Raw genomic sequence first — 13,164 nt, forward strand, 5'->3', positions numbered from 1 at the left:
TTATGAAGGTACTTGAACTGATGCAGTTAAAATTACCCTGCTGTATAAGTGGGTCCATGACTGTAGTTAGCTCAAAATACAAGCCTTTCGTAATCAGTCACTGTGGATTATTATACATAATAAAACATGAATATTTGATATGTTTACATGCAAACAGTCAACACACATTTTTGTGGTCATAGACATACGTATTACATATATACTGAATGACCGCAACCCTAACAAAAACCTAAAAAAAGGAATACCGAGAAGGTATATTTCATTTGCGCCTTTAGAAATAGCATATTTATTTAATTGTAGATTATGTGCAAAACTGAGATTTATTCGATCAGCGGACGCTTCCTTCCAGAGCGACAGCCTGCGCGGAGTGCGTGACATGAAGCGCAGTGCAGCAGGAGGTCCTGTGATGTTTCAGTGCGGCAGTTGTGCTCGGTTTGCTTGTCCCCGCTGCTCTGCCTTTGCCCCTCGTGGCGCTCATCGCTCAGCATCTGTGCTAATCGGGAAGATTTTGTCGCTGCGGATTTGCCTCCCGAGAGGCGGCTCGTGTCTGCATTCATTGCGATGCGAGCTGCGCCGCAGCCCGAGGGTGTCTGGGTAAGTGGCTGCTGCGAGTGGGCACGGAGTAGGCGCTTTGACACCATGTGCCACGTGGCCTTGCTGGAGGAAAGAAGACTAACACCATGTGAAGGACCAACTTACTAGGCTGAAACCAGAGCGTCGAGCCAAAAACAAGGAGACGAGGCGGAGCTGGGCTTGGGGGGAGGGATGGGACCCTCGTAGCACGGAACTGAGGGTGTGTAACCTCTACAGGCCCTCCGGGTGACTTAACCTCATGGGCTCCAGCTAAAAATCCAGCCGTACAAATGCGTGAAACTGTAAGCTGTCCTGGCAGGGAAGAAACGCTGAATAAACAATGAATTGTGTTGATATATATCAGATGCGAGAGAAATACACCTTTCCCCAGTACAAGAGCCCCACACGATGAAAAACTACTACACCGGCCAATAGAAATATTTTTCATACATTGGACTGTTTATTCAGTACATTTTCTCCCAGTAATGCAGTCATTTTACTTGCACGGAAGTTATTTTATTCACGCCTACTACGTGCTTCACTCATCAAAGCATGTGGTTGCTATGCTTCTTCCTTCACAAAACAAACTACTGTATCTACTTCCTACTTCCTGCTTCCTACTTCCTGTAGCATTGACAGCCTCAACCAATCAGAGCCTAGCTTATGGTAAACCTAGCTCACAACTAAAATGGCACAGTCAATATTAACTAAGAAACAATCTGTAAATATTAACATGTAAACATTAGCTCAATTATTTAAATCATATAAAGACGTTTTATAGCATAAATACCCTTACACTACGGTAAATAAATTGTTTCTCTTGTGGTTTACAAGTAAGATTCTAAAGGTGACACTGAAAGTCCAAAAATTATTCACTCGCCACAATTTATACTCATATTCCATATCCATAAAAATTAAAAAAAAAACATTAGTGATGGAATTCAATCATTTTTTGCAGATATTATAGAATACGTCGGTATGAGCACTCCCACGCATAAAAATAATATTTATTTTGGTTCATTTTTAATGTTAGCTGACATGTCTTTTGCCAAGGAATCAAATTTTTTTAACATGAGAAATAATGAAGCAGCCCCCTAATAACAGTAATTTGCTAGACAGGGTGATTTTACTCAACAAATAAGACGAATCTATAGAGGGAAAGGAGCAAAATGGAAAAAAAAAACAATATGTTGTCATGTTTAGTTGTTATCGGTCCATATCTGCGCCAAACACTGCAGGAGTTTTTGACTTGAACAATCAAGAAAAGGTCAAAAAGGGGCCCATAGAAAAAAAAAAAAAAACAAAGCTCTTGTCTCACAGCCTTAAAAAGCCACAGAAGCACAAAACTTTCCCGCAGTAAGGAACCCCTGTAAATTAGCACAGGCAGGACACCAGGTGGCGCAGTGGTCAGAGCTGCCTCTCACCTTGCAGTTGAAGGACCTGGATTTGAATCCCTTCACCATCTGGAGTAGCTTTGACCAAACTACTTACCTTAAATTGATACAGTAAAATTTACCTGGCTGTATAAATGGATAAATCACTGTAAGCAGCTCGGTGTGCAAACCCAAAGCTGGAAGTCGCCCTGGAGATCGGTGTCAGTTTTACTGTAAAAACTGAAATGTAACTCAGCTTCGGGATCTAAATTTACGTGAGGAAAATATAAAGAAATAAACATTTGTGGGACTACTAATAGAAAAACTGGTGGCTTTGTCCAACACGCGAACGGTATGCTCCTCTTCTCGGGTCCAGGCGCAGAAGGGTGGTCACGGGTCAGGTGTGGCTATCTGGAGAGGGGCGGGTCGCCGTCTTCCCCATCCTTTCTCGCTTTCACAAGTGTCCCGGCACAGACACGGAGGTGTGTGTCGAGACACCTTTCGTGTCAATCAGAGCGTCCGTTTACTCTCACAGCCACGGTAAGGCCTGGAGTTATGCAAAAAAAACTGGGATTTTAGCCATTATTCACTGGGGTTCTGTCTGAGCGCGTGTGTGTGTGTGTGTGTGTGTGTGTGTGTGTGTGTGTGTGTGTGTGTGTGTGTGTGTGTGTGTGTGTGTTGGGTCGGCTACGCTGCGCCCCTCTGAGACCAATCAAACTTGTGCGGAATGACATTTTGTATTTAACAGTATATGAACTCTGCCTTAATAAATTACCTTTCTGTTATTTAATTGGCGTTGGCTCACACCAAGCAGACTGCTAATACACTTCTGGATTTCCATATTTAATGATGCATAATAGGGATGATAAATGATCTTTCGCAGACCCAGGAGAGAAACCTAATGGCCATCTTCGTCAACAAACGCACGGGGCCTCGCTGTAAACGATCCTTTGGTCTATTTTGCAGATTTGTCCCTTTATTCATTTTAACGTGCCCTTCAATTCTGTTATTGGAACAAGCCAAAAAATTTTACTCTTAAATTATTTAAATACTCTTTTAATTTATAATGTCTTAATTCATAATTTGGTCTCAACACCACTTCACTAGAACAGAGTCACATGAGGGTCCTGTGATTGACTTGCGGGGTTTATATGTTTCACACCCAGTGCTCCCAGGATGGAGGGTGTGGTGGCACGGCGGGTTTGGCCGGTGCCCCCTTTGTGGTGCATCTAGAATTCGAGCCCTGCTTGGGGTGCCTTGTGATGGACTGGCGTCCTGTCCTGGGTGTGTCACCTCCCCCCTTCAGCCTCGTGCCTTGTGTTGCCAGGCAGGCTCTGGCTCACTGCGACCCTGCTCGGGACAAGAGGTTGTTGCCATTGGTTGGTTGTTTCCAGGATAGGCTCTGAACCACCATCATCACCCTGCACTGAAAAAGTGGTTATAGGATGGATGGATAATATTTCATATTTATGCCAAAAAACACCCAGGCTGACAATTAAACGCAGTCCTCATCCCCCCGCCCCCTCCTGTTGGCCGCACCAGCCGCCGACTCCCATACTGATTCTTTGCTCCAGGAAATAATGGGGATAAATGGCAGTGCATTCCCACTGTAAATGAACAGGCAACGACCCGTGTGAGTGGACCGTCCACCTGGGAGACCGGCCGCCTCCTGAGTCCATTCCGCTGAGCCTCCACATCAGGGTCGGTGAAGCTTTCATCACCTGGGGAAATCATCTTGAGCAAGAAGGTCACTTCATATTGAGAATTTGCTACACAAAATAAGAAAGTCACAGGAACCTTAGTACTGATTCGCTGCAGATCCATAATAATAATAAGAATAAGAATAATAATAATAAAGGGGGCGCAGTGGGTTGGACCAGGTCCCGCTCTCCGGTGGGTTTGGGGTTCAAGTCCCGCTTGGGGTGCCTTGTGATGGACTGGAGTCCTGTCCTGGGTGTATCCCCTTCCCCTCCAGCCTAACGCCCTGTGTTGCTGGGTTAGGCTCTGGCGCCCCATGACCCCGTATGGGACAAGCAGTTTCAAATGGTGTGTGTGTGTGTGTGTGTGTGTGTGTGTGTGTGTGTGTGTGTGTGTGTGTGTGTGTAATAATAATAATAATAAATGGCACTACAGGTAGGGCACATAGGACCCTCACTTTGGAATCTAAAGGTCAAATCCTCGCTCAAGCAGACGTACCCTTGATTAAAGTTCGGATTAAGGTTAGGATTGCTCAGCACCGATACAGTAAAAATATTCTGCTGTGCAAGTGGGTAAACTAAAGGAGATCATCTACTACTGTAAGAGTCATAGAAATGGTATCGGTAACAAACGATAATGTGCAATTTCCAGTACCAGTCCTAGTGGTATTAGACAATATCTACACACCTCTCAGTGCTTTCTTTGTGTCGTCTGGCATCTTTCTTCAATTTCCACTATCGATTCGGCAGACTGTCGTATCAGCACCGATTACTGAGGCTCGTACCACTGACACGGTGCAGTCCAGCACAGGGACAACCTAGTCCGGACGGCTGTCGGGCCGTCATGACATCACAGTCGCCGCGAAGGGGTATTCCATCGTCCAAATAAATCACGTCTCCATTTCGCCGGCACCATCCTGGGCTCCAAACTCGGCGAGGTCCGTTTCGGCAGCTCGAAGAAGCGCCGTTTAACTGCGATTCAAGGGGAGGCTCAGGGCAGCACCTCTTGTGGTATAATTACACAATATAGTATAAATACACAATAACATGACTTACAGCATGGGGTTTGTAGACTAATTATTTACCTGTTTATACAAGTGGGATGTGCCATGGTCTCTCGAGACCGACGATTGCCAGTTTTATACAACTGGGTAATTTGGTGAAGGGGACTACGGTCGAAGTAGGATTTGAGCCTGGGTCTTTTTAGCAGAAGGTGCTGAAATTAACCGCTACGCCCCCTGCTGGCCAATTAAATGTTTTCCAACAAAACTTTGTGCCATGAACGTTTCTGACATTTCATTGCTGTTGAAGGGATTGTGAGACATCCAGCTGCGCAGCTTTAAGTATGTAAAGTTGTGTAACGCATGAGCCACTTTGGATGAAAATTTCGGACAAGCAAATCCATAATGATAATAATAACGGAAGGAACCACATGCCCCTCGCATCACGTTGCGAAGGGTGTGTAGGTCAAGCAGCCACTGCTGAGCCTGCGCTGATTTTCCATTTCAATACGGGGGCACTGGGCCGACCTCCTCGGGTGTTTAAAAAAAAAAAAAAAGTAAAAGTAAAGCTTCAGAGCTTCCGAAGTGAAACAAAAAAGGGTTTATTCATATTTGAAACGACACATAAAACTACCACAGTAAGACTTCTCAGTCCGGGTTGTAGTCCGTTTATAAATGAACACAAAACGTTGTTTTTAATACAACATTAGAATCACTGGCCACAAATCATGACTCGAATCAGGTTCCAAATTGCATACGATACAAAATCGGGAAGAGGCGAGGACTCGTACCTTCGGACGGGGTGTGCGGCGCCCCGATCGCAACACCGTCCAGACCTCTGCAGTGCTTATACACCATGAGCAACGTTCAAAATGGTTGTTTTTGTGAGTATTTACAACAGTTTTACTGTTTGCCATCCATGTCTGCAACTGTGTCATCTCACACACACACACACACACACACACACACACACACAGATGGCATCTGTGTGTTCGATCCTCATTTTAAAAGCCGCAGCGACGCAACTTCGTGTTCTTAAAATATACACTTGATTACATGACGGGACACAAAGTGACGTGATGAAAAAAAGTACAACTAAATTAAAACGTTAAGAAAAATCCCCCCCCCCCAAAAAAAAAAAAAAAAACCATAGAAGAGATATCATTTACAGAGGTAGTAAAGTGAGCACTCTAAGATAAAGAACATATTGAACTTCTATTGGTTCCTATGTGTTTCAATGAGGTAATAAAGCTGTGTTTCTATTGGTGGGATGGACACGCGTAAGATACATATGGTAATTTACAAGAGATTTCGTGAGGCCAACATGTCTCCGAGCCACATCCAAGACCAGGGTCGAGACGTTTCAGACGCACTGGGGGCTTCTTGGTAAAGCGTGATATTAAAGTCTCGATAAAGGACTAAATGTAATAACCTAATGGAAGTAAATGTGCCAAGACCCACTAAAATACATTTTAAAGGATTTTCCCTGTCTGCAAAGCATTGTCTAACGACTTCAGAATTATTGCGAATTGGTGACTGCGAGGCAAAACAATATTAGAAAAATAATAAACGATTATACCAAGCTGCCAATAAGTGCGACGCTTCAGCCCCATTAGATACACGCATCAGCACAAAGCTGCCGGGGTTCCATACTCGAACCCCGAAAATTTCCCAGCGAGCCCCTGGCTTAAAGAGTAAAGAATAAAGAAAAACGCAAACCAACCATGAGAAAAGACAACACGCCGACTGCTCGTATAAATTTCTGTACCGCGGTAATACAGTCCCTGGTGCGATATGTGGCAGGAACAGCAGCGCGCGTGTATTCCGTACGGCGAGCGGCAAATCGGACGGCGTGTCTTGATCAGTTCTGGGACAGCCGACTCCCGTTGACACCTGTCTCGGCGACGGACGGGGAGGGAACGAAGAACGTAAAAATAGAGCCCAACAAACAGGCCGGTCCAGAGGGAGGAGAACACGACAGGCGGTTCGCGGAGCTCAGCTCGCAGAGCTCCGTGGCGAGCCTGTCGTTGGCTGGTCTCCACGACAACGCTGCAGAGGATCCTGGGAGAGGTCCGCTATCGTCGGTTTTGTGTCGTAATACATACATATGCAGTAATGCAGTCATACGCATACCGTATAGATGTTCGTATCTGTATAAAAAGCATCTTGGAAAAAATAAATCAAACTCCATTGAAAGTGTGAAGCGGGTGCGAGCGGAGACTGCCGATTGGCCCGGAGAAACAAGAAGGGCAAAAACGTGATGGTCGCGATCGTCCAGGAGGGAAAATACGTGATCATCCAGAAAAGAGAGTTCGTGCGGGCACGCGGGACTAAATCTGCGGTTTGGCCTCTTGTGTTTCACGAGAGTCCGAGGTGAGGCGAGCGGCGGAAGAGGTCAGTTCGAGGTGTCGGAGTTCACGCTTCCGGGCCCCTCCGTAGGGGAGGTTACGGAGCACGGAGCGGGCTCATCCTGCCACCCCCCGTTGGTCTGCAAAGACAAAAAGACAGAGCACCATCTCTCATCGCACGTAGAAGTACAGAAAGTCAGCAATCACAGAATATTTAGACGACAGGAAGACGCAGGTATAATGGAGTACGGTAACGTCTGCCTACGCACACTGGCTCCTTCAGCTTACAAACATCTGGGACTGTTCAAAACTCCGTTTGTTCATAACTCCAGGAGTACTTTCACTTCTGAGGTTCTTTCACTTCACAGTCAACAAAAGCTTGATACAGCTGTCCTGTGATTTATTTACAGGTTAGGTTGTGTAAGTAAAAGTCCAGGAAAAAGCCATAAAAAAAAATAAATCGTACTTTTTAAAGCTTTTTAAAATGCTTTTAGGAACTTTGAGCCACAGTAAGGCATTTGCGGTACCTGGAAATGATTCATCCCATAAATATATGCAGCCTTTGTCATCTCTTTATTGATCGCAGATCCAGGCACATCAAACACGAGCCGTAAACACCGTGGAAGCGAGTTGAATTAAGGTGACCCCAGGCTCGTCTTCCGTTTAGCTGCATTTTATCGCCGTCAAACTGGCTGGCCATGTAAACATAGGATAAGTTCACTTTGCAGCAAACGGAAATTTTATGAAATAGATTAATTCGTTCATTCGATCGTTACTTTCTAGTTACCGCTTGTGTCCAATGCATAACGAACTGAAAAACATTTGTATCTTGGAAAATTTATAACCCAATAGTTCCTCACGTGAGGAGTCGGTGTACACCTGCAGAATGTACGTAAGTCGCAATCAAATTTAAAAAAAAAAAAAAAAAAAAAAAACCAACAACAAGATATTGCCGTAAAATCTAACTGCTGGGATGCTGTTTCGATCACGAGTGTTTCGATGCGGTATGGAATAAACAAAGTGAAATAGAGTTTTCCCTGTCGCAGCAGGCAGCTCGCTGGCGGCTCGCGTTTCCGTTACGCAACGGCGCCGGGGAGGGCGGCACTCAGAACTCATTTGCTGTACGTCGCCGCCGACGGAGGACCGCAGACGTCGGTGTTCGATCGGATTTCCGCCGGGGCGGAGAAGCTGTCACTGTGTATTCCTGTATCGCCAAGGGAGGACGGGGGGGGGGGGGCGCAGGGCCCTATCCGAGGGGGATACTGAGTGGAAGTGACGGTACGGGACGTTCCGGCAGAGCCCACCGCCAGTCAGCCTGACTGCGTTTCGCCAACGGTGGGAACGGGCCTCCGTGGGGTACCGCCAAAACCACGCCAAGGTTAGCGCGTGCTAATAATTCACGTATAATGCGGTTCATTTTCGGAACATGCATTGCTGCAAAAAAAAAAAAAAAAAAAAAAAAGTCTTGGAGAAAACTAATTTATGTTTCAACATCAGACAAACATATATGGAAAATGCATCAAAAGCAGCAGTCCAGTATTCTTCACTCACCATACAGCGTACGTCACATTTTAAAAATATTTTTTCAGCACAGACTATGAAAACACGCATGGATATGGCCAGATAGACCACTGCTTTGTTTCAAAGTAAGGCAGCATGTGGCATAGCGGTTAGATCCTATAATCAAAGGCTCTGGGTTTGAATGTCACTCCTGCTGTTGTACCCGTGACCAAGGTACTTCCTCTAAACTGACAAGGTGAAAACCAGCCATATATGGGTAAATGCTGTATAAAAGGGGAAATCACTGTTAAGTCCCATTGAAGAAAAGGCATCAACTGAATATATAGATATACTCACATACACATTGTCTGAACCGTTTGTCCCATACGGGGTCACGGAGCCTAACCCGGCAACACAGGGCGTAAGGCTGGAGGGGGACACACCCAGGACGGGACGCCAGTCCGTCGCAAGGCACCCCCAAGCGGGACTCGAACCCCAGACCCACCGGAGAGCAGGACCTGGTCCGACCCCCTGTGCCACCATGCCCCCCTGTAGATATACTGAGTTGCTAATAACTATAAATGTGATTCACAAATGTCCTACATCTCTGTGAATATTAAGTTGCTCTCCCATAATGCACTGCAGTTTGACCTAAATGGCAAAACCAAGACAAAGGTCCCGGCACTAGCAGGCGGAAAAGGGTGCAGATTGGCGGGGCGTTCAAGGTCACCTCCACGCGGTCAGGCGAAAAGGAAACGGGCAAAACCGATGTGACACCTCAACGTGCTAGTGCCTCTTACCGTTACTGCTTTTCCTTCTTCTGCTCCTGTTTTTCTGCCCGTGAAACACGCGATTAGAGCCAACGGGAGGTGAACGCACGGGCTCGGCCGTGACGCGCGTGCCAGGCTTGAGTCACCAGAGCCGCGGTTATCGGCGTCACCAACGCGGGCCGCAAAACGTTAGAAAACTGCCCGACCGACCACAGCAACGCTATTTTCATCCTTTATTTATTTCATTTATTTTATTTATTCTGTCCAAGGCAACATATAATTGCAAATCATTGCTCTGCACTGATTTGCAATAGATTCTGAACGAAGAGGTTCTTGGTTCAAACCCCCTGAGCAAGACGGTTAACAAACATCCACTGTGAAACGTGCAGTTATACGAAAGGTTAAGTATAAAATTGTTATTAGAACTAATCACCACTTAGCTGCCACCTTACAATGATTTTCCCCATTTATAGTCGGGAAATTTTTACAGTATCAAGTCAACGCAAGTGCTTTTCATCAAGGCTACTGCAGCAGGACAGACATTCGAACCCGGGTCCCTAATCGCAACGCCACCAGCTCGGCAACAAAAACGGGGCGACTGTCACGATCCCCGTTATAAATGCAAGAACAAAACTCCAAAAGAGGGCTATCGAAGCCATACGAGAGCAGCGTTCAGAAAATTACTCGGAACAAAGAAACAATAAAGAGAAACGCGACAAAAAAGACGACAAAAACATCCTTCGACGGCAGCAATTTGGCGAGAATTGACGAAGGGAGGGAAGACGCAGCGTGGGGCTGCGTGGCGACAGCTCCCCACTTCATCGCCGGATAAACAACAGAAGCCCATATTTCTCTCGGATGCCGCTGAAGGAAGGACTGTCATCGGGCGCCCCCCCGCCGCCGCCACACACCCCTTGCTCTTCAAATAAATTAATCTTTGCTCGCGTGGACTCCGATTGCGCTGCGCATTACACAATGTGTCTTATCAGCCCTCATCAGGCGAGATGGAGCTCGCCCCCAACAAAAGGCCGCGGGCGACCGCGGCTTCATATTTCATCATGTTGATAAGTTTACGGCAAATTCTCGGAAGCATTTCAATACCCTCAAATGAAAACGCGGCGGCCCGACTAAAAGCCTTTTCATACTGCTTTGCGACGCAGGTTATTACGGAAACGTCTGCGGAAGGGAAAAGGCAGCGGGGGGGGAAAAAAAAAAAAAAAAAAAACAACATTTTCATTTGAAAGGCTTTATGTGGGAGAAACACGGGCTTCTCGTTCTCCCCTGGCGGGTGCTGACAGGAAGTGACACGGGGAAGCACGGCGTCTGCGTCCCAGCTCATCTTCGTGGCTCCGCCCTTCATTAGCATATCAATCCTTCCCTGTAGGCCGTTAGCTAGAAAGATGTGCTGTTCTCCAGACAACGGTAAGGAAAAAGTGAAATATCCACACACAGTATCTGTCATCATCAACAATAACAACAACGGTTTGAATTCGGCATCACTACGAACATATAAAAAGCACTTACGTTCAGTCCATGTGGGCTGTAGAGAGAGTGTCCCCGCATGGCCTCACTGTATCCTGCTGTCTGACTGATAGCATGCCGTAGGGTATCCACCTGGGCCGAGAAAGAGGGCGGTCAACGCTGTCGCGTCATTCGTTGACCCGACGGCCACTTGCGGAGAAGACCCCGCCCACATCCACGCCGCGCAATGCCCTCATCCGGCGGCCAATAAACGATCGGCGTCCGTCACGGCAGCGGTCAAAGCTCATTGGATTTCGATCAACCGGTGCCGCCCACTTTACCGAGCGCGCCAATGATGTCACGCAGTTACAATTTTCTTTGCTATTATGCTGTGCTCAACATCTCGTTGGGCTAACAATGCTGTTCCAGCTCAACGTACAATATCAGACTCGTAGATGCGCAGCCTTATCGTTGATCAAACTTTTAAAATGAGCTGAAAATTGCTGCGTTTGCTGTGATTTAGCTAAACGGTCGTAGCTCTTGCAGCTCCGCTCCTATTTCTCTAAGAATCGAGATTGCCGGGACAGAACGGATCCGACAGAATGGTGCGAAACGTTACGAATGCTATATCGGGGGTCAGAACAGGAGAGGAATGAGAGGAATCGGCGAGGGAACAGAGAGGGAAATCTCCACCCAAGAGCTGAAGTCAGAGCCGTACGCATCCATGAACCTAATTAAGTCAAAAATAGGGAAAGTCTACGCACGTGACAAACCCAGTAATGCGCAGGTATTTCATATTGTGGTGACAAGCTCTGTTCAGACTGCCAGGATCTATTTTAATGGTAGCTGAAGCCGTGAGTGAAATACAAGCTGGAGTCGCGACCGGTGGAAAATGGACTCCAGTTGGTTTGGTCTCGTCACCACGGAAACGGCACCTAACGTGCGGGTTAAACAGTCACGTTCGGTGGGAGGCACGGGGCTGGTGTGGGGAGCGGAGGGGGTTCGGGGTTCGGGGTTCAAGCAGGGTTGGATGCATTCACTCTGTCGCTGAGGACCCGCACCCGTCCGAGCCTCCTACCTGCGACTGCACACCGGCTCCGACCTGAGCGCCCGGGTAAGAGTCCCCATTCAGAGTCGACATGCTCATGAATAAGTCACCAGAGTTTGGAAGGCTAAAAGAACCAGAGGAACCTGGAGGGGAGAGATGTAAGTGAAAAAAATAAAGAGGGGGGGGCGACAGCAAGAAAGACAGCGCAAAGGGCAGCAGACAAAGCAGGAGTCAAAGATGACAACCAGAACGGAAAGGAAGTGGGTCACGGGGTAAATATGTATTTTGGTAATTACCGCTTTATGCATTAGGAATATGCAAATCCGAAGGCATTTAAAGGTGTTGAAGTCGCTGGCTTGTCCAAATGTAGGTCCGTATCTACTGCTCAACCTGCCTCTGTGGGCAGCCCTTCCGGAAGAGTGATCCGAATTGACCTTTCACTGGTAACTGAAAACCTCCCCCTCGGTCACATCATCCCTTCCGTAGTTAATATCAAAATCTCGACAGGTAGTGGGAGTGAGCTCGAGTACACCCGAGGACAGCGAGTAAAAGTCAGGAGTCAGGTACCGGTAAACATGTTGGTCAAAAGGCTGTTCTTGCTTTCAGCAGAATCCAGCTGAAACTCCTCGTCTTTCATCTGGAACCCTAAGAGGGAAAGAACAGGCAAACGGGAGCCGTTTTAAGCACCTTCGCCAGCCTTGGGTAAAGGAGTGCGCAATACACTCCGCAATTAGCAACTGTGCGTCGACCGAGGAAGGAGGGGTGGAGCCTACCGGAGTTGGGTGTGCTGGGAGAGCTGGCCTGGCTGTTCTGGACAGCGGCGGCATGGGCGGCTGTCACGGCGGTCTTGGCGGCATACAGGTTGGCCTCCTCCTGGAACTTGCCGATATTCTTCTTGTACCGGATCCTCTTGTTGCCGAACCAGTTGGACACCTGAGGGGAGGGTGAGAGGCGGGAAGGGGGCGGAGACCGGGTAAGGAGGCGGAGTCAGGCATCAAGCAGCCCTGCAAAACGATGCAGTCAGAAGTGGGATTGTTCCAAGACGAGCTAATCGGATGCGTGGTGCATTCAGTCCCCGAACGCCTCCACGACTTCGCTGCAAAACACAGACTAATTAAGAAACAATCAGGGAGCCCCTGTGCGCCGCCGCCGATGTGAAACAGATGCCATTTTCTGCACGTCTCCCGGAAACACCGTGGCATACGAGGCCGCTTACGGCTAGAAGCACGCATCTTACGGTACTCCTGACGCAATTACAGCACGACGCCTACGGTTAATGGGAACGCGCTCGTTGGTTTGATTAAGACGTGAGATTCCTATCGCTGGTGGGTGGGTGAAAAACACTGGTTTTAGTTTAATTGCTGGGCTTTAGCAACCTGGGAAACCTGTAGCG

At 47.4% G+C, this 13,164-nt stretch overlaps 1 protein-coding gene across 4 annotated transcripts in view; it reads right to left on the reverse strand.

Moving 5' to 3' along the window:
- Window positions 1–5,780: 5,780 nt before the first annotated feature.
- The window catches only part of LOC108922599 (pre-B-cell leukemia transcription factor 3-like), a 69,136-nt gene continuing 61,752 nt past the window's right edge, over window positions 5,781–13,164 (reverse strand). For 2 of the 4 annotated variants that reach the window (XM_029253210.1, XM_029253208.1), the window contains 4 exons: window positions 12,545–12,704; window positions 12,339–12,416; window positions 10,787–10,876; window positions 7,079–7,132 (listed from right to left, as the gene is read on the reverse strand). In XM_029253210.1, the coding sequence (XP_029109043.1) occupies window positions 10,830–10,876; window positions 12,339–12,416; window positions 12,545–12,704 (285 nt within the window). In that variant the 3' untranslated portion in view covers window positions 7,079–7,132; window positions 10,787–10,829. Of the gene's footprint in view, window positions 7,133–10,623; window positions 10,668–10,786; window positions 10,877–11,801; window positions 11,915–12,338; window positions 12,417–12,544; window positions 12,705–13,164 lie in introns of those variants that run through there. The other 2 variants (XM_018732821.2, XM_029253209.1) reach the window with 2 other exon arrangements.

Source organism: Scleropages formosus, chromosome 6 (assembly GCF_900964775.1).
Source record: "Scleropages formosus chromosome 6, fSclFor1.1, whole genome shotgun sequence".
Lineage (NCBI taxonomy): Eukaryota > Metazoa > Chordata > Actinopteri > Osteoglossiformes > Osteoglossidae > Scleropages > Scleropages formosus.